Source organism: Phaseolus vulgaris, chromosome 9 (genome assembly GCF_000499845.2).
Source record: "Phaseolus vulgaris cultivar G19833 chromosome 9, P. vulgaris v2.0, whole genome shotgun sequence".
Taxonomy (NCBI): domain Eukaryota; kingdom Viridiplantae; phylum Streptophyta; class Magnoliopsida; order Fabales; family Fabaceae; genus Phaseolus; species Phaseolus vulgaris.
In genome coordinates, this window is record NC_023751.2 from 23,653,758 (window position 1) to 23,673,323 (window position 19,566).

The 19,566-nt window shown below is 34.4% G+C and overlaps 2 protein-coding genes and 1 long non-coding RNA gene across 4 annotated transcripts; 2 read left to right on the forward strand and 1 right to left on the reverse strand.

The window, feature by feature from the left end:
- Nucleotides 1-670: 670 nt before the first annotated feature.
- LOC137820234 (uncharacterized) lies at nucleotides 671-5,622 on the forward strand. 2 transcript variants are annotated; one of them, XR_011082591.1, is made up of 3 exons: nucleotides 671-833; nucleotides 951-1,208; nucleotides 4,918-5,622. It is a non-coding gene; the product is annotated as an uncharacterized lncRNA (long non-coding RNA). The 2 variants fall into 2 exon arrangements; XR_011082592.1 differs by having other exon boundaries at nucleotides 994-1,208.
- Nucleotides 5,623-10,813: 5,191 nt separating this feature from the next.
- On the forward strand, nucleotides 10,814-12,367 carry LOC137820233 (uncharacterized). Its single transcript, XM_068624194.1, has 3 exons — nucleotides 10,814-11,255; nucleotides 11,340-11,489; nucleotides 12,048-12,367. Exons 1-3 carry the CDS (start codon nucleotides 11,085-11,087, stop codon nucleotides 12,189-12,191), a joined length of 465 nt encoding a protein of 154 aa, XP_068480295.1. The 5' UTR covers nucleotides 10,814-11,084; the 3' UTR covers nucleotides 12,192-12,367.
- A 405-nt stretch (nucleotides 12,368-12,772) lies between these two features.
- On the reverse strand, nucleotides 12,773-19,105 carry LOC137820232 (calcium-dependent protein kinase SK5-like). Its single transcript, XM_068624193.1, has 7 exons — nucleotides 18,358-19,105; nucleotides 16,521-16,664; nucleotides 16,249-16,401; nucleotides 16,020-16,135; nucleotides 13,597-13,764; nucleotides 13,261-13,485; nucleotides 12,773-13,177 (listed from the first exon to the last, which is right to left on the reverse strand). The coding sequence occupies exons 1-7, from the start codon at nucleotides 18,908-18,910 to the stop codon at nucleotides 13,046-13,048; spliced, it is 1,491 nt and encodes a 496-aa protein (XP_068480294.1). The 5' UTR covers nucleotides 18,911-19,105; the 3' UTR covers nucleotides 12,773-13,045.
- Between the last annotated feature and the right edge of the window lie 461 nt (nucleotides 19,106-19,566).

Here is a 19,566-nt window from a genome sequence, read left to right on the forward strand (position 1 = left end):
GACCACGGTGGATTGTTCCATATAATTCATTTGAAGTATTAGTTTAAACTTTACCTTCTCGTTAACACGTTAGTTTTTATATTTATTTGTTAGAAGACTACTAAACCCTATTTTTTGCCAAGCATACTAGACTTGTAAATGAAACATTTACGTTAAGAAGAAACTTTATAGTTTTAATGTTCATTCTTTGGTAGAACTTTTGCTTTTTGAACCTCTATGATTGTTACCTATACGTCCATGTTAACAACAAAAGAGTAAAATACCCTCTTTACTATACTATATCGTCATCGCTCTTACAACATTGTTATCTTCTTCTTCGTTGTGTCTTGCTGTTGAGTCTTGTGACTAAAGGTGTTTTGAAGCCTAGATAGATTTTGGGTAATAAAATGTAATTTTTTTCTTTCTAAATTGTCTAATATGAAAAAAATTTAAATTGTCCTAATCCATAACATCTCTAGAGGTAAATATTTATGTAAGATTTTGAAAAACTTATTCTAAATACTTTGTTTTGAAAATCTTGTTCCAAAAAACACGTCACATGTTCTCAAAATCATGTTCCGAATTTCATTTCCTCTTCCTTTATAAAAAAGAAAATGCTATTTTGTAATTTCTTTATTTTAAAATAGTAACTCCAAAATGATAAATGACTTAGAGTTCTTTTTTTCCTTTTATCACATGTTTCTCATTTTATTGAAATTAAGAGGGTGTTGGATATGAACCGGGTCTAAAAGGGTAAAACCAATCGCTGCCTTTCCCTGTTCGCGTCTGAAATTGTTGTGATGAATCTCTTCCTAAACGAAGCCCTAATCGCGGCTTAAATCAAACTACATCAGGTACTCATCTTCTCCTCATCCTGTTGCGATTCTCATTCTCTATGTTTTTCTTGTTTTTCCTTTCTTCTTATATTATATAATTATTCAATTTTCTATAATTGAAAAACACCACGCCAGAGCAATTAAAATTACCACAAATTTATTATATAATCACGAGCAGAGAAGAGCAGAACACCACGCGAGCAAATCGGAACCGCGAGTGGAGAAAATTGCGAGAAGAGAGAACCGCGAACGGAGAGCACGACGCACCACCACGCAGCGAAACGACAATGAGTTTGGCGTGACTGGAGAAGAGAACGACGCGGCGCGGCGAATAGAGATCAGAACAGGGAACCCTAATCCGCGAGGTGGAGGAGAAGAACGAATCTAATCGCGGTGAGTTTCTTTTTATTTCCGCACAAGAAACGACGATCAATGGCGTTGTTCTGGGTTAAATAGAAAACCCCTCTGTACTCGCCAACGCGTTTGCTTCGGAGTCAACTCCGGCAATGGGCGTGGGAATGTAAACTTGAACGAGTTTACGAGTTAAGACGTTAGTTTGATAACCATTTGGATCCCAAACTAGCGTCCCTATCTGCTTCTTTGGCAAAGTAAATACTTTGAATTTCAGTGGGAGATTGTGAGTTCTTTAAAGTTAAATGTTATAGATTAATGTGAGAATGTCATATATGGATTGAAATGTCGATAAGTTACAAATAAAGGTTCCACTAGTACATATAATAGCACAATTTATTAGCTCAATTATATAGATGTTTTTGTAATGCCAGCTCCTGTTTAGTTGATTGATGCAGTGCTACTGAATAGGTGTATTGAATAAATGTGTTTTCTATTTTGTACATATTTTTTAGCTAGCTGCTATTTTTAGCGACCGAGGGTACATACCCATGTTTTGTAAAAAATGGACTGGTCAATGAACCAAAAAGAAGAATTTCTAGGTTTTAGGGTCGAACTGATACATATGACAACAAAAGTCTTTTCTTATTGGACAAGGTTTCGACGTGGATAATATCACACCATTGGATTTTGTCATAACCTAATGTACAGAAAGACCATTTAGATCTATTTTCTTTTCAATAGTTTCACTTGTTTATTTATAAAATCCTTTGAGCTATAATTTTGGGTCAACTTCCACTTCGTCAACTCTTCTTTATGAGTGAGATTTTGTGATAGGTCAAGGTACATACTAACTAGGGTTTACAAAGGGGTGTTTTTATAGCTCTAGAATCAGTTACTGTGAGCCTTTATAACTCTGTTACCGAGTTAGGTACAATTCTGCTAGGTTTGGAAGAATATCACTGCTGTTGCAAGGGATGTTGTGGGAAGCTTCTGAGTGTCAAATACTCAGTTACATCTATATCTCAGGGGACGTAAATCGGGCAGTGATAGGATATACTTCATTTAATAACCAAGTTTTCTATCTGCCGATTTCTATCATTTCACCATCTTTTCTCTCAGCAAGTACTGCTATTCTGTTCTCTCTTTTGTTCCTGATTTTATCTCATTTTATGTGTCCGTTAATCCTTGCAACATAAGCATCTATATAACATTGTTCTTTGTCTGCTCTTTACAGCTCATCATTCAGTCAGTACCATAAATCATTGTAGGTTATTTGACATTGGGTTTATTGGGATCTTGAAATCTTTTGTGATGAACTAGAAAATGTTCTTCGGATTTGCACAAATTGTTTGAAATTCATTTATTTCTTGTACTAGGCTTGTTTTGGTTTTGGCAGTATTGTATGGTCCTGGAATATGGGTATCCGGTCCTTATAGGAGCATACAATCCTTAAATATTGCAAAAGTTGTGGAAGATTTTGATCCTTTTTTACAGGTGGGGGGAATTGCTTCTCATCATATTTAATGCTGGGTATTTTCAACATTGGGAATAGATTATTCTTGTTTGCGTGCGCAAATTCAGGTAGTTGATGTATAATATTTCACTAACAAAATTTAAAAGTGAACATAAAGCTCTCTGTTCAGCTGGTACCTCCCTGACTTGGATCAAACCACCAAACTTAGCAATTGCTAATCACACTGTCAATTGTTTTCTTAATATTTGATTGTGAAAACAAGCTATTTGTTGCACCACATCAGAAGCGAAGGGCAAGGAACATGCTGAACCTAAACATCCTAAACATGAGAACTGTTTAACTTAACTTTATGCTCCACTGGATCACTAATTCAACGGAATATTGTTTTTCATTCCCCACTTTCTTCAGGACACTGGCCCCTTTTATTTCCTGTTATAGAACTTTGTAACATGGGATTTGGTGCTTGAAGTTATGTATAGATGGTTGAGTAAAACATGATTAGGGCTAATCGAGTTGCTAGCTCTAAATCTTGTTAAAGTTTGTCATGATTTGAACAATTTATCTTGATTTGCAAGATTTTTGTTGCTATACTAATCTGATTTCTATAAACTAAATATAGGGCAATTTCTTCCACTTTTTTGCTTTTAAAACCAATGTTTAAAACTGATTTTGCAGAAGAAGTAGTTTTAAAAACAATGATTTTTAAACAATGTTTTGAATTATGGGATTCCAACATTTTTTAAAACCATTGATTTGGGATTCAAACACATTTATAAAATCAATAACTGCCTAAAAACCGTAATTCTCTTGTTAATAATCTAGTTAAATACCGTGAGGATTGCATATGTTCATTCTAGAGCGGATGTAATTATCCATGTGTCTGTTCCCCAAGGACCAAGGCAACAAGAACATGATAAATGCTATTAAACATAATAAAAAGCTAATATCAGTTGATCAGGATTCACTTTTTGAGAGCTAATTTTCTCTCGCTGCTTTGAATGCTAATGTTTTGCTCAATAATAATTTATACACTAGTTGAATATGCTTGTTTTAGATTTTTGCAGAAGATTCAACATGCATTCGATCTTAATTTGGACGGAACAAGCCTTAGATATGTAGACTGAACTTTGTTTCATTTTGGGCCGAGTGTAGGGATTTCTGGTCTTGTGGAACTGAGTTCAAACTAAAGAATATGTTCTGTATTTTCATGGCTTATGTGAGCCTTTTTGTTTGATAATCGGCTAGATAGTCACAAAAGGCACACATACTTGAAATTTATGTGCATTAGCTATAGATATGCTAGTGCATTAAACCCTTCTTTTTTGTGACACTTCACGGATTTTTTTCCTTTTGGGTTCATGATAGAGTAAAAAACTATGACCGAATTAATTTTATTAAGAACGTTCCTGAACTTTTAAGAGGTCCGAGTCTCTCCTCTCCCCCAATTCCTGTACAAATTCCCACATAATTAATCACACCTCTCTCAGTCGTCTTCCTATTTATATAACATCATCAGCCACTTAAGTAACCACTTGATTCTTCCCAATTCTCATAACTATAACTAAGGGCCCTCAACTAACAGGACCTATCAAGTCACTTCTACGATATTTTTTGGGGGTAATCTATAGTTTTGTTATTGGAGTTTGAATGGGATGCTTGTGAATTCAATATAAGATGCGTTATTTTTAATTGAGCTTCGATTGGAAGTAGGAAATTCTTGTTCGGTTAGTAGTATTCGATGAACTGTCCATGGATATCAAATAGTCACTTATCTGTCATAAGTGATCGTTCTTTAACTCTTTAGTAATTATCGTATTAGTAAAGGAGCTCAAAAATGAGTACTGTCTCTGGTTGGGTATGCGTAAAGAGTTCCCCTTTATTTATGATGGATATAAACTTTCTTCTTTGACTTTTTAGCATTTTCCCTAGTACCTAGCTGGTGTACCAGTGTAATGATGCCTCTTTCTTATTTTGTTTTATTTAGTAGTAGTTGTTGCTATTTGTAAGTTCTGAGCGTTGCTTAGTTAGTTCCCTCTCTTGATTTGGTGTCTTTGTTGTAATCTGTTTTTGTATTTTATTAGAATTAGAATGAGGCTGAATTTTTGCATCTTCAGCCTTTTTGCTTTTATCCAGATTTTTTCTAAATTATCATAATTATAAATGCAGTTGGAATATGCTATACATTACGCTAAAATAAATAAAAAATTGAGAAACACATAACTTTGTGAAAACAAATTTTGATTATTAAGGATTGACATTATTTCATATTCTAAGTTGACCGCAGATTGAAGGAGAATAAACAGGAACAGAACAACCTGCAGAATTACTCGATCTAGGTCCCACAAAAACAGTCATGGACAGACGCACGAACACCACCAGGCCAATAGCGTTGTCTTCGCCTTCCATCACTGCCACCACCACCATAACAATTGAGAACTCTGAGCCATCAACCTCTTCATCTCAGCACGAACAACAGCAACCAGAAGTACTTTTCCTCCCCCTAAATCGCAAGAAGAAAAAGGTTAGTTGGAAAGAGGGCACTGTAGACAATGAGTTTTTGCAGAAGAAGAGTTCCAAGAAGTGCTGTATCTTCCATAAAGAGAAGCCCTTTGATGAAGATGACAGCGATGAAGATGAACATCCCTCTGACGAACGCCCTCACGGTAGTGGGTTTTGCTGTAAGAATCATGATGAGGCTGGCCCAAGCAGCTAGAGAACTGATTGATCTGAGCGCTCATTAATCAAACCTAAAAACATATTTTGTAGAGTAAATGATGAAATCATTGAACTTAGTTTTGCAACTCAAGAATTATTTAATTTCGGTTGCAATTATAAAATTACGACATTGAAACTAGAGGATGTTCCATTTAAATTTGAGTGTCTCAAACAATTGCCAGTTTAGTAGTGAAAAATAGTTTCACTAATTTTTTGTCATAATTGCACTGTTTGAAGAATAACAAAAATATTTGGTATCGAAAAGTGTGTTAATGAATGTTATCAGAGTATAATTTGTAATAAAAAAAATTATATTTATGAATTAAAGTTCTGCTAATATTGAATAGAAAAATTGGGTATATTGCTTTTTTTATTAAAAGCTTTTCATTTTTCAGTCTTTTGATTTTGTAGCGTGATATTTTTCGTCATTGGTGTTGATTGTCGTTAATAACGTTAATAATATGATAAATGATTTATTCATCATTTGTTATGTGAATTTAGAGAGATGAGATGGTTTTATGATAGTTTATTGAATTTGTTTAACTCGTTAAACAAAATAAGTTTTGATTATCCAACACAATTGAGTTTGGGTCTTTGACAAATTGTGTTAGCATTAAACAATCTGCTTTACATATAATTTAAGACAACATCAATAGTTAATTTAAGAAAATATATAAGGCATAAGAAGAATATTATGATAAGATACAAATTTAAGTTGGAAATTTTCATAACATTCTAAAAGTCATCAACGATTGACTTGTTCCAAGAAAATTCTTGACACAACAAACAAACTTTTCTGTTGTGTGATAAATTTTGTTTTGTCAATAAAAATGTATTTAGTATGAAAGCTACTTTAAGCGTAGGAAGTGCAAAAGAGATTTGTGTCAATTATAAAGGCTTCCAACCTCTCATATATTTGATAAAAAACAAATTAGCACTTAAGTCACAATGGTCATCAATATTCTATAGATAAAAAGTTTTACAACTTAGAACCAACTAACGGCCTTATGTAATATGTAAAATCATGATTTATATTGTATGAACATTTACTTCGGTCATCGTGTGTTAGATAAAAAAAGAATTCATCTTATACACTATTCAAGTCTAGTGAACTATTGAGATCAATCATTCTTCTTTGATCGGTCGGATGTATCATATTTCAGCTTTCCTCCTTGCAAACTCTTTCCTCTACTCTACTTGTTTTATCTCTAAGTCTTCTCGTAATCCAGGATGGTACCTGCAGAAGGCACTCTAACACTCAAGTCAGTAATGATATTCGACACTCGGTAGTCAGAACATTGTATATGGGTGACGTACCTCGATCGTGGAATTTGTGCTATTTATATTATTTTAGTGGGTCTTTCTTATTGGGTCAGATTAGGGAGGTGAACCATGTTTAGGAATACATTATATAGCTCTTAATCATGGATTAACTTCATTGACTCTGCTAAAGCGTAACTGGATTCGTGTTGTCGATCAGCCCATTGATGAGACCTTGACATCGGTCGACCAGTGATAGGAATCGAGACATGTGATCAGTTGTACTCACCGGTATATACACGAATTAGAAAAGATGCACCACTTTTGTAAAATCTTCTTTATGTGAAGATCTCTCTCTCAAAGAATATTTATTTGTATAAATTATTTTTTTTAGAGCTTTTCTCATATTTTTTATATCCAAAAATGATACTAGGAAAATATTAAAAAAAAGCTAAAAATAGTTCAGTGAAAATAATATTTGTACATTTTTTTTTTTAATCAGAGGAGATAAAGAAATAATAAAGAATGACTTTGTATATTCGTTATAAGCCTAAAGATGTATAGAAAATACTTGTAATAATTTTGAATATAGTTTCATGTAAAGAATTGAATATTGTCGGTATAAAAACCAAGTGCTTATTACTTCTTCTATTACACTTGTATATATTTTTACTTTCATCCAAAAGTTTTTTTTTTCTAAAACTTTTTTATGAATTTCTTATAAAAAATAGACGATCAGGTCGTCAATTTGTTCCCTTACAAAAAATCTATTAAAGCATTTTTAAACTTTGTTCAACCATTCCTTTTAAAGCTAATAATTGTTTTTTTTTAAGTCTTGGTGTCCATCAAGATCTTCGTCAAAAAGTGGCAACTCATTCAAAACATGGTATAAGTTCCACTTGACATTTCTCATTGGTGATGCCACTTCACTATTTGACGACATCATAGCAATAATAGACTTGGTGAAGAAGTCTCACGAGTTGGCGGGGTGGGATTTGATTCTAATAAAGAGATTTTGGTTAGTATTCAAGTCATCATGTTTTTTACTAAAAAAATTTATTGGCTACAAGATATTATGTTGATTGAGCATTCAAATACTTATTCCAAGAAATGTGATTAATTTCATCTAACCTCATTAACTAAAAATCACATTTTGAAAAGTTGAGGTCTAAAAAATTAAGTATTGTTAATAGTAGGAGTAAAGAAAATAGGTTCCCAATTTAGAGGATTCATGGTGAGATTATTTAAGTTCCACTTCTTTTACGCGGTAAACAGACCAAGTCAAATGTGTACAGTTGAGGATTGTCGAATCCACATGAAATTAATAATATCATTAGAAATATAACTTTTAAGATGAAGTGATACAAAGATAGAGAATTTTTTGCATATATTTTATAAATAATTAATTGATAATACTTGAATTGTGACTATTGAGTTATATGGTTGGCTAAATAGGGCACAAATACATGAATTCGCCTTTTGACCTTATTCATGTTTTATGAACAATCAATGATCGTTCTTCACTATTGAACATTAAGCACGGTATCAGACCCAAGGAGTTTAAATCTCAAATAAAAAACATGCAATTACAAACAACAATGACTCCAAAGATATCACATTGTCATTCAATTTAAACAAGATAGATTTAACAACTCATAATAAAATTTTATAGTGAAAGTTTAAGTATCAAAAGCTAAGATACAACAAGCATGGATCCCTAAGTGTTGTAGGCCAGCTTAGGCTTCAAAATCCTTTTCTCCAAAGATTTGTATTCATTTCCTTTGAGGCTTTGGTCTAATAGCCTAATTGATTATGAAGTTTAGTCTTTCTGAGCCTAAACAATTAGAAGCTCTCTATATTTTCCTTTTCCTAGATCTCACTTGATCCTTTTAATGGCTCTTAGTGTTTTATCTCTCAATGCCTCTTGTTGCCTCTTGATTTCTCAAGGCCTCTCAATGGCTCTTCCTTTTGATGCTTTTGAACAATGTCCCAAGGTCCCTATTCATAGAAATTTTCAATGGGATTCATCATTCGCTTAATGGATTGGCTCAAGCCCATTTCATGGGATTCATAAAAAATCTTTAGGCTTCTTCGGATTCCCAAAGTAAGAGATTTATCAGGGATTCGTTCCAAGCTTAGTCCAACTCTGACCTTTCTTAACCATGAAGCAAAAATTGGCTTGGCTTAGGCTTTAAGCGAAATTCTTTTGTTCCTAAACTTGGTGCAAGTTGGCTCAATACCTTTTTGAGAGAATTTGGGCTTTCTTCATAATTAATGATTCTATTCGCTCAACCCTTTCGAATTCGCTTAACATTTTCATTTGTGGATCTTTTTTACTGTTATGGCCTCAATCTGATTAGCGAATGTAGAGGCGCTCCGCATTTTGAGTGTTTTATCATGACTTTCTTCTTTAGACTCAATCCACTAAGTCATTTTTCATGCAGTAGGCGGATTGACTCATTTTGTTTCATCATTGTTTGCTTTGTTTTTTACATTTTTCTGCAAGATTTCTGCATATTTCCTCTTTTCTTCTTTGTCTTTAAGCGCAACTGGAGTTGGGGAGCTTTCACATGTTGTTCACATGTTTTTGAACATTTTCTATATAAATTGCATGTTTATTGATCTATGATTTGTTTTACAATTTGACCCTTATCAAGGACTAAAAACATATTTAGGTCTTTAATATGTTTAGAGGGCCAAGTTTAGAAGGAAGTGAATAGAGTTAATAAAAATGCTTACATTGGGCTTAAGGAAGCCTAAGTGTAACACTAGATAGCTCACACTACCTTATTCTAACCATATTCTATTCTTGACCTAAATATAAGGTCCAAAACCTACACTACTTGACCCAAATATTTGGCTCGGTTATTTTATGTTACTAGGCCCAATACATGACTCATGAAATCTTAAAATACTTTATACAATTGTTTAAGCTAAAGTTTGAACCAAAACTAATGTTGACTAGTCTCTTCTGAAGTCAGTCGAAACTCAAGTCTTCTTGTGTTCTTTTGATCAAAGTTCTAGTTAATGTTTTGATGACTTGGAGGTCTCCTTGGATATGCTTCACATTCCTTTATCCTAGAGTTTTCCTCTTGATTGGGCCTACAAAGATAAACAAAAGTCCAAATAGGCCTATATTTGCAAGTAAGACTATAAATAGACTTTAGGCCTTCATCCTCCTTATTTTGTGGTTGGACGATTTCCATTAAGAAGCCTCGTCATTTACCTCTGGTTGGACCATGTCGCGTTAGTTCTCATGACTTGTTTGGGGAGGTAGGATTGGTTTTACCTACCCCATGGTAGGCGCCAGAATATTCTAGTTCAAAGTTTAAATGGCTTCAATTTAGAGCATTTCATAATGTCCTCGAAATCAAAATTTTCTTGTATTTATAAGGAGATCCACTCTAAAATTTAGAAGAAAATTAAAAATTACTATTAAATTTGTTCCTAGATCTGTGTAGATTAATCTATAAACGATCAACAATTTAACTACCCCAATTAAGATTTAGGGTTTTAAAACTAAGTTGAGGAACATTGAATCTTTAATCAAACCAACCATAAGGAATCATGCCATGATTATGATATTCCTACTATACATTAACCCTCAATTATCCAAAGTAAAAAGAAAAGTTTTTGAATGTTTTTTTTACACAATAAAAGTCAATTGGACTCTAATTGATTATGTTGTAAACTTTACAACACTTTTTTCACGATCTATATTTATTTATATATATAAAGGGGATTCTCTTTCTTAACTACTCTCAATTTTTTTCCTATTTTATCCTTATATCAATATATTTAATTTTATTACTGTATTATGGTCATTGCGTCATTTCCTATTTTTTATAAAAATATTAAAACAGTTATCATAAGCAAATATTTTTTTGTTTTGAATTTAATTTTCTGAGATATATCTCCATTTCTTCAATTTTCGTGAATGTTTTCCAATTTGAATTTTTGGAATTTTATCATCGTTTTTTCTCTCTTCGCTCTTACTTTATCTCTCTTCTTCCTCAAATTTCAAGAAACTCAATGAGATAACTCTCATGCTCTCTGTGTCTCTCATACTCTTTATGTATCTCATACATACAGATACACATAAATTTATATTTTATTTAAATAAATATAAATGTATATAATAATAATAGATATTTATGTTTTATATATAAGAAGTATTAATTATAATTCTTAATGCCTAACCTCAAAAACATTCAAAATGTTGAAAAAAAAGGTTAATTTACCTTAATATTTTTATTACAGTCTTATTATTGTTATCTTGAAATACTATTAGATATTATTATTATGTTATTAAAGTAGGGTTGCAAGTGCTGTGATTTTGCAATAGACTATGATGATTGAAATGAAGGAGTGAAAGTCAATGGGTAGAAAGGAAAGGTGAGATTTTGGAACAATTAAGAGAAAGAAAATCATCAAGAAGTTGGAATTGGAATTGGGAGGGAGTGAAAATGGATTTGGAAGCGGTGAAGAGGTACTTGGAGAAAGGAGTGGGAACATCATCGGAGGTTGATGGGTTACCACCAAGGTTTCTCGAACCCTTAGTAATGAATTCCCTTAAAGTTGATCTCATCCAACCTGGTCGCATTGTCTGTTCCATGAAGATACCTCAACGTTTACTCGTCCGTCCACTCGCTCACGCCTTTGTCTTTTTTCGGTTTTTTATCTTCTCTTTCTAATTCTTTTCTTGCTTTTTGTTTCCGTAGAACGCTGGCAATTCGTTGCACGGTGGTGCCACCGCTGCGCTGGTGGATGTGGTGGGGTCCGCCGTGATTCCCACCGTTGGATACTCAGGTTCCACTACGGGGGTTTCCGTCGAGATTAATGTTTCCTATTTGGATGCTGCCTATGTCGATGTATCTCACCAACTATCTATCTCTTTTGATCCATTTATTTGCTAATTGAATCATCGTTATGGGGTCAGGTTTGGTTTGTGAAATGCAAGTTCTCGTGTATGAATGAATCATCTTTGGTCTTTCCTCTTTGGATGTCTGTCACGTTGCATTGAATTGAGTATCTTGAGAGTGCTGTGAGAAGAACATTAGTTTAGTATGTATTCGGGGTAAAGAGAGTGGAAGGGATGTGGGTTTTGAATTTCCGAGATTTAGTTGCTGAAATGCGTTGTTTTGACCAAACATGTTGCTCAAGTTCTGGACTTGGCCACCTTAACTTAACTTCTCTTATGATTTGGGAATTGTTTTGCAAATGAGTATTTCTGTCTTTTCTATGTTAGAGTAAGTGTGGGTGAGGTATGTTGGTTATTCTTTGAACTATTGCAATACCAATCTGATTGTATCAAACATGCATTTGGAGGAGTGGAATTTAAGGAGTTGTTTTAGTGGTTTCTGATAATGGATGTAGCGCAAAAATATTACTTCACTAATAATAATAATACTATTGAATTGTTATGTTAGGAGGAGATTGAGATCGAGGCCAGGGCACTGCGTGTAGGGAAGGCTGTTGCTGTTATAAGCGTAGAGTTCAAGAAGAAAAAAACAGGCAAAATTTTTGCCCAGGGGCGTCATACCAAATTTCTTCCTCTTTCCAGTAAAATGTGAAGGAATATGCACCCAAAACAAACGGTTCAAGTTCAATGTTGTCTCGCCCTTCTATAGCCAATATATCAAAGTGTAACTTCTGATTATGTTTCCTCCACCATGTCATGCAGTTACTTCACTACCTTGAATTTTCTGTACCAGTTCTGGTTGTTATATATGCTCGAAGTTGTTATCCAGCTTTTGATTTTGAATCTTATAGTTTATGCATATATTTGACCTCTAGAAAATAATTTCTACTTCAATCTTCCTTTAGTGATGGATTCATAAACGTTGGCCTATCTTGTCTATCTAGTGGGACAAGGCTCGCTTTTTATTGGCCTTCTCGGCTGTTCTATTCCAATTCTATTCCTTTTGAAATGACTAGAAGATTATCGAACGTAACACTTGTTGTTTGCACTTCATTATAGCCATATTATAATTTACTTCTCTCGTTTTATTTTATACAAATTAGCTTGTACTCCTGGTCCATTTGCAACAATTGTTTCTATTGATCGAGTAACTCTTGCGAGATTCACTTTTCAGTGGAAAAACAAACCAGTTAAACAGACATTTCCTTGTCATTGTTCTCACTCTTGTTTTAAGGTTCTAAAGCATAAATTCTTAATTGATTGTCATCATTCTGCGTGTGTAAATGGTAAAGTGAACATATAAAGCCGTCCAATTCTTTTCTTTTCTAAAACTATACATGTATTGTATCATGAAATGGATCACCATACAGGTACTGAAGGTCATTTTTTAAGCATGGGTCTATTCATAAATAGAAGTTTTGGTCAGGCTACTCAAGTTGTTCATAGTTACCAAAGCTTTTCTTGTTCAAAATTTCATCACCAAATAGTTATTTAAGGTACAATTATTTAATCAGACCCATGTCCTATAATTCCCAGAGCATCTCTGAAGTTGAGCGTGCTCCTCATGGTTCGCCTGCCGATTCCTCCGTTTCCCTTTCTCATCATGGCAGCAAATTCCCCATAATCTATCTGTCCGTCCTGCAGAACAAATCTTCCATTAACCCAACGAACACTGCAACAACAGACAACCTCTAGATAGCAGGACAAAAACGAATACTTACGTTGTCTTGATCAATTTCCTTGACAATTTCATCAATATGGACATCCTCCAAACCGAAATCCTTACAAGCCTGTTGTATCTCATCAATGGTTATGTAACCACTTGCATCTTTGTCAAAATAGGAGAAAGCTGACACCAGATTTTCCTCTCTCTCCAACTTATTTAAGTGGACAGTAGCAGCAATGAATTCACCATAGTCAAGTGTCCCACTATTATCAATATCTGCCTGTAACACGCAAGATCATAGATATCGTTCAACAGTTAAATATTGAAGCCCAAAAAAACAGCACAAATACTAAAAGTGGATTAATCCATGGACAAAAGCAAATGGTCTTACTGCATCCATGAGATCCTTGATTTCAGACTCCATTAGATCAGATCCTACCCGCTTTAAGCCTTCTTTTAGCTCATCAAATGTTATAGTTCCACTGTTATCTGCATCAATCATCTTGAATAACTCCTTTAGACCACCAATTTCTTCCTCAGAGAGCCTCTCCGCAATAACCTAGAAGTGAAGCATACAAAATTGTAAATGTCACAGTATTAGGCTTTGGCATGGAAAACTAGGAATGGATTTTAACTTCCCATTCAAGACGAGTTCCTGATAGAGTTCGAAAATCAAGTCATTAAGGAAAAGCTTAAAAACTTGAAAAAAATAAATACTCAACCTAAGAAACACAATTATGGCCCAAGGCTGGGAAGAAAGTGACCGCAATTCATGTTTGTTGATTTATGACAATTCAATTGAAGCACAACATAGAAAATTGTCATTGATAAAAATATATCAGAAAAAAAACTGACATAAAGAAACAGTTTTAGATAATAATCATGCCAATTCTAAAACAAGGTCAAGTTCCTTCAGAATTGAAACCCTGCAATCCACATCTTCCAATATTAAGGTTAATGCATGAAAATAATACAAGTGTATCAGGTTGGATGCCTTTGATCCATATCGAAAACTCGTATATGATGGAGTTCATAACAGAGAACCAAAACTAAAAGAAATCAAAAGTATATCAATGAAATTCATCTAATTGATGACAGCTGCTGATAAAAGACATTACAACACAATGTGGCTGCTCCACTTCATTCATATATCGGATCCTGGTTCTAATGTATGCATACTATGCCCCTTGGTCTTGCTTTGGTGATAAGGGTGGTTAAGACCCTGAGCAAGATTATTTTGTGTTTCTAACAACAGTACAACGTGTACATACAAAAAGCCATTAATCATATTCACCGTAAAAAGCTTCTTCAAATTCAAACTTTGAAATGTTCCCATAGTGATAAAGATTCAAAAACTCTCTGTCCAAACAGATGTCCAGTGATCCTTTGTGAGAATCTAATGCCTATCGAAACAAGTTGCATTCCTGCAGGCAAAAGCACGCTCATATACCAAACATGGTATCCCTACGGCCATGTAAGACAACTTAGGCTTCTCGCTCATAAAACTTCAGAGAAAATTAAGAAGCTCTGGCATCGTTATTGTTGAATGAGGTCATGCATTTTATTAACCTCTAGAATCAAGAAACCTTTCAATGAATGTACATGAAATTCACAAAGGATTTCCTGATGATCAGGTAGCAACAGTTTGCCATCAGTTTCGCCAGTGGCGGAACTTTTATAAAAAAAATTGAGGGAGTCCAGAATAATAAAAAGAACAATGATTCTTAATAGAATTTATTGTAAAATGTTTTTCTATCAAATTCTTCTTTCTATTAGACCAAAACTAAATAAATAAAAAAATTAAAGAGATTTATACTAATGCTGTACCAAAATATAAAATAATGACAACTCATACAACATCAAATGCAAAAAAAAAAATTGAAGATAAATCATATATATATATATATATATATATATATACAAATGTAAGTTCTTGTTATGACACTAGCTGCACCACATTACTCTGCATAAGATACCTCATATTATACCAAAAGCCGGGAACCAAAAAGAGAAAAAATAAAGTTCAAATAACACTAGGAAAAATAACTACTGATTGTTATATTGTAAACTATCAAGATTAAAAGACACTTGTTACATGAGTATTATTTTTTTATAAAAATAATTACAACATTTTTTTAAGTGATCAAATAAGATTAAATTGTATGTTTCTCTTTACTAATTTCTTTCACTCCTATTAAAATACCACGCTTCCTAAACATATCTACACAGGTAGAAAATGATCAAATTACAGTGTGGTAACTTCAAAAGTATTACAACATCTTTAACCCTTCATTTTATTATAATCTAATAAATAGTATTCGTATAATCAATTTAGTAATTTACAATAGCAAAATTCATCTTCAATCATAACCATGCTAAAATGATCCATTGCCAAGATCTCACTATACTTCACATGCAAATGAAAATATCCATGCCCGCGATGAAGGAGTAATGAAGTGTTTTTCTAAATTAAAATTTTAGAGAAATTATTTATAAAATTTAAAAAAAAAAATGACAATGGAGATAGAAAACTTCTAGGAAGTGGTTGCATTCATTCATCCCCCCCTGCATTATTCTCATGCATAGTAACTCCTTTTCATAATTTTCAAAAAAAGTTTGGGGGACATGGCTCACCCCGCCCTCAAGAAGATCCGCCCGTGTTTAGCCTAATTTCTACCAAAAATGCATATAATTACCACTCCATTCTAAAAGAAGACAAAAACAGGGTATTCGTAAGAGATTAGATGGTTTTTAAATGGTCAGCACTCAGCACACAGAATAATTACGCCCCACTGAAAAGGTTTACAGTCTTACACGCAAAGCCATCTTTTTAAGTTTATTCATTGCAGAGAACTGCTTCAGGCGCGACAAAACAGCAGAATCAAGAGGCTTATCTGGTGCAAGGTTGTCATCAATAATCCATGGGTGACCTGAAACAGAAACCACACAAGTGCCACAAGTTTGAACCCCTTTCCAATAATTGTGAAAGTATTATACAAATCATGTTAGTTGCTTGCTCAATATAAAAGTTTAATAGACTCACAGAGTACTTTGTGAGCTGTAAGCCTTGTTTTTGGATTCCGATCAAGCATTTTTCGAATTAGATCCTTGGCACTGTCTGAAATGCTGGGCCATGGCTCGGACTGGAAATCAAGTCTTCCTAGCAAAATCTGTCGGAAAATCCCCTGCTCAGTTTCTGGAGGTCACAAAATTGGCAGAGAAGTATCAGTAATGATGAAGGATACACAAGAAGAAAACGAATAACATGCGTACATCTACAATTGATAATTTAAATTGCAGGTGACATGTAACTACCAGCCCAAAATGGTGGCACCCCACTTAATAAGATGTACAAAATAACACCAGCACTCCAAACATCTGATTCAGGTCCATAATGCTTACGCAAGACCTCTGGGGCAACATAGTATGGGCTTCCAACAACGTCACAGAAGGTCTCACCTGAAAAGTACATCACTGTGTTAAGCATGCATAATTTGGAAGGGTTTCCAGATGATCTGGTAATAAATGAAATGAAGGACGGTGGAAAATTCAAACTGTAACTACAAGACTAGACCGCAAAACTTCAGATTTAATTTTGAACATTCGTAATTAACAGTCACCAAGACAAAGAAAGGTTTGCTTTAAAAAAGATTTCAATAAAATATGGCCCCAAGAAAAAGAAAAAATATATATATAGAAAGAGAGACCGAGAGATGGAGAGATAAGGGTTGTACATGAAACCCAAAGGCACATATATGGCCTTTTTCAAAACTTTAAACTTCCAGAAGTTAGAATGCAAAAAGTTCATGTCTTTAGACAACTTACAGAGGACAGAAGTAGGTCATTCACTACTCTTGTTTCAGTTTAGCACCCCCTTCATTTTTTATCAAGTTAGATCCAGACCAATTTCTAATATGGTATCAAGAGTTTGATGCTTACCGACCCCATACTTCGAACACATGAATTTTAGCACAAGGGAGGTAGGTGGGCCTGTGCAATAACCATGCTTCAACACCAAAGAGTTCTTGTGTGAGGGAGTATGTTATTTTTTGTAATATAAAACCACTCAACCGTCTTCACCTAATAGTTTAAGCTTTTGGGAAGGTTGATTTTTTAAACAGTAACAAAGAGCCTTTATATCCCGAGTAGTCTAGAGTTCAATCCCTGCCATCCACATACTTCTAATGAAAAATTGAATTTTAGCACAAGGTAGGTGGATCTCTACATTATCCGCATCTCAAGCCCAAAGGAGTAAAGGGCTCTTGCATGAGGGATTGTGTTAGACCTATAATATTAAATCATACATTATTCATATGTGTCAACTAATAACTTAAGCATTTATGGATTGCTGGTTCGTGAGATTCAGCATATTGCCTTTCTGGCTTTATCTCCATTGAACCCAATAAAAACAATAAAAATGAAATCCATTTTTATATATCTCTCAAAACATAAAGATCGTGATTTCATTTCAATCTGCGAGACAAAAACAGAATTTATCACATTTTGTATTTTGGTATTAAACTATATCTGTATCTAAGTGGACATGGATTTTTCAAGTCATCCACTAGGAATCAGATTATAAAATCAGTGAAACTTCATTAACAGCATGCACTACTATTCAAACCAACAATTGCTGCTTTTGCAGAAAGCGTAATAAATAGGCTTATCTTATCATTTAATGAAAATCTCAAGAACCACTAGGCCAAGAGGCTTGACTTCATAGCATATTTTTCATAAAAGAACCTAGAAAACACCAGGCAAGAATTAGCTACTGTGAAGCATTCTAAAATATGAATTATGTATTTCTCCTTCAAACCAGCAACAAGCCGCCGGAAACAGATCGATCCAAATTAAAACAATGACTAGGCATCAATCAAGGGAAAGATAAAAACTCAAACGAGATGCAACAAATTTTGTCAGAGTGCTCATTGAGGTTAAAACCAGAGCTCGGTTAACGCACACAATGATTTCACTTCCTGATCAAAATTGAACGCATTCACATTCATCCTTAAATAGGACCCCAATGACAATAACTAACCTTGAATTGATCGCATTCAGAAGCAAACAGAAGAAGCAACTCCGATTCTAACGTTTACCCAGATCGCAATAAGCACCAAAGTAGAATCATGAAAGAAATAGATCGGAACCTAACCTGGCTTATAAAAGACAGACAAGCCAAAATCGGTGGTTTTGAGCTTGGCATCTTCCTCAACAGTGTCAAAGAGAAAGTTCTCGGGCTTGAGGTCCCTGTGCATGACTCCAAGCGAGTGACAAGCCTCGACAACCTCAACAATGGTCTTGATGAGCTTGGCGGCCTGACGCTCACTGTAGTGGCCCTTCTGAACGATCCTGTCGAAGAGCTCGCCGCCCTCGCAGAGCTCCATGACGAGGTGGACGGAGGAGGTGTCCTCGTAGGTGCCGTGGATCCTGACGACGTTGGGGTGTTCGGAGAGGTGGTGCATTATCTGAATCTCCCTCCAAACGTCATCGTAGTCCTCCTTGCAGAGAAGCTTCCGCTTGGGGATTGACTTGCAGGCAAAGGTGCGAGCCGTGGCGTTGTGCGTGCAGAGGAAGGTCGTGCCAAATTGCCCCTGACCCAGCTTCCGCCCCAGCGTGTACACCTCCCTCACGTTCTCCGTGCGGTACGGCAGCACCCACGCAGCCTTCGGTGCGCCTCCGCCACTGCCCGGTTGAGACTTCGACATTGCCAACACTCTCTCTCTCTCTCTCTCCGACTCAGAGTCAGCAAAAGAGAAACCAACGAAGAAAAGAAGACCCGGTAAAAATTGAAAATAAATAAAAACAATTTCTGCGTTTTTCTGCTGACCCTCACTTCAACTCTTACCACTTAAGATACTCAATGCTCCTCTTTTTTTTCTATGTCAGAACTCACCAACTTTAACCTCTCACCAAAAAAAATATATAAATTCAAATTACAGATAATTGTAAGAAAAACTGTTTTCGTCAAATTATATAAAAACGTATATTTATTATTATTATTATCATTATTAATCTATGTTTAAAAAAAATTCAAACTCCAGATAATTTACAGAGAAAAAGTATTGTTTTTTTCTCTTCTTACTTTATTATTAATTATTAATGGAATGTTTCGAAATCAATGAATGGAAGTTTTGTATTAATGGTATTGGTGGATTAGGAGTTTTCGTTCAAAAGTAAAAGTGTTATTAATGAATTTTTATTATGATTTTCCCTGTGAATTTCATGGTAACTTTCTCTTTTGAATAGTTAAGTGGTTCTTTATATGCTTTTGTTTATGTGAGAAACCTAATTGTTGATTTTTGTAAAAATCACTAAAAATTGGAATTTTTTTTCAGACCCAGTAAATGTGAGTGATAAGCAC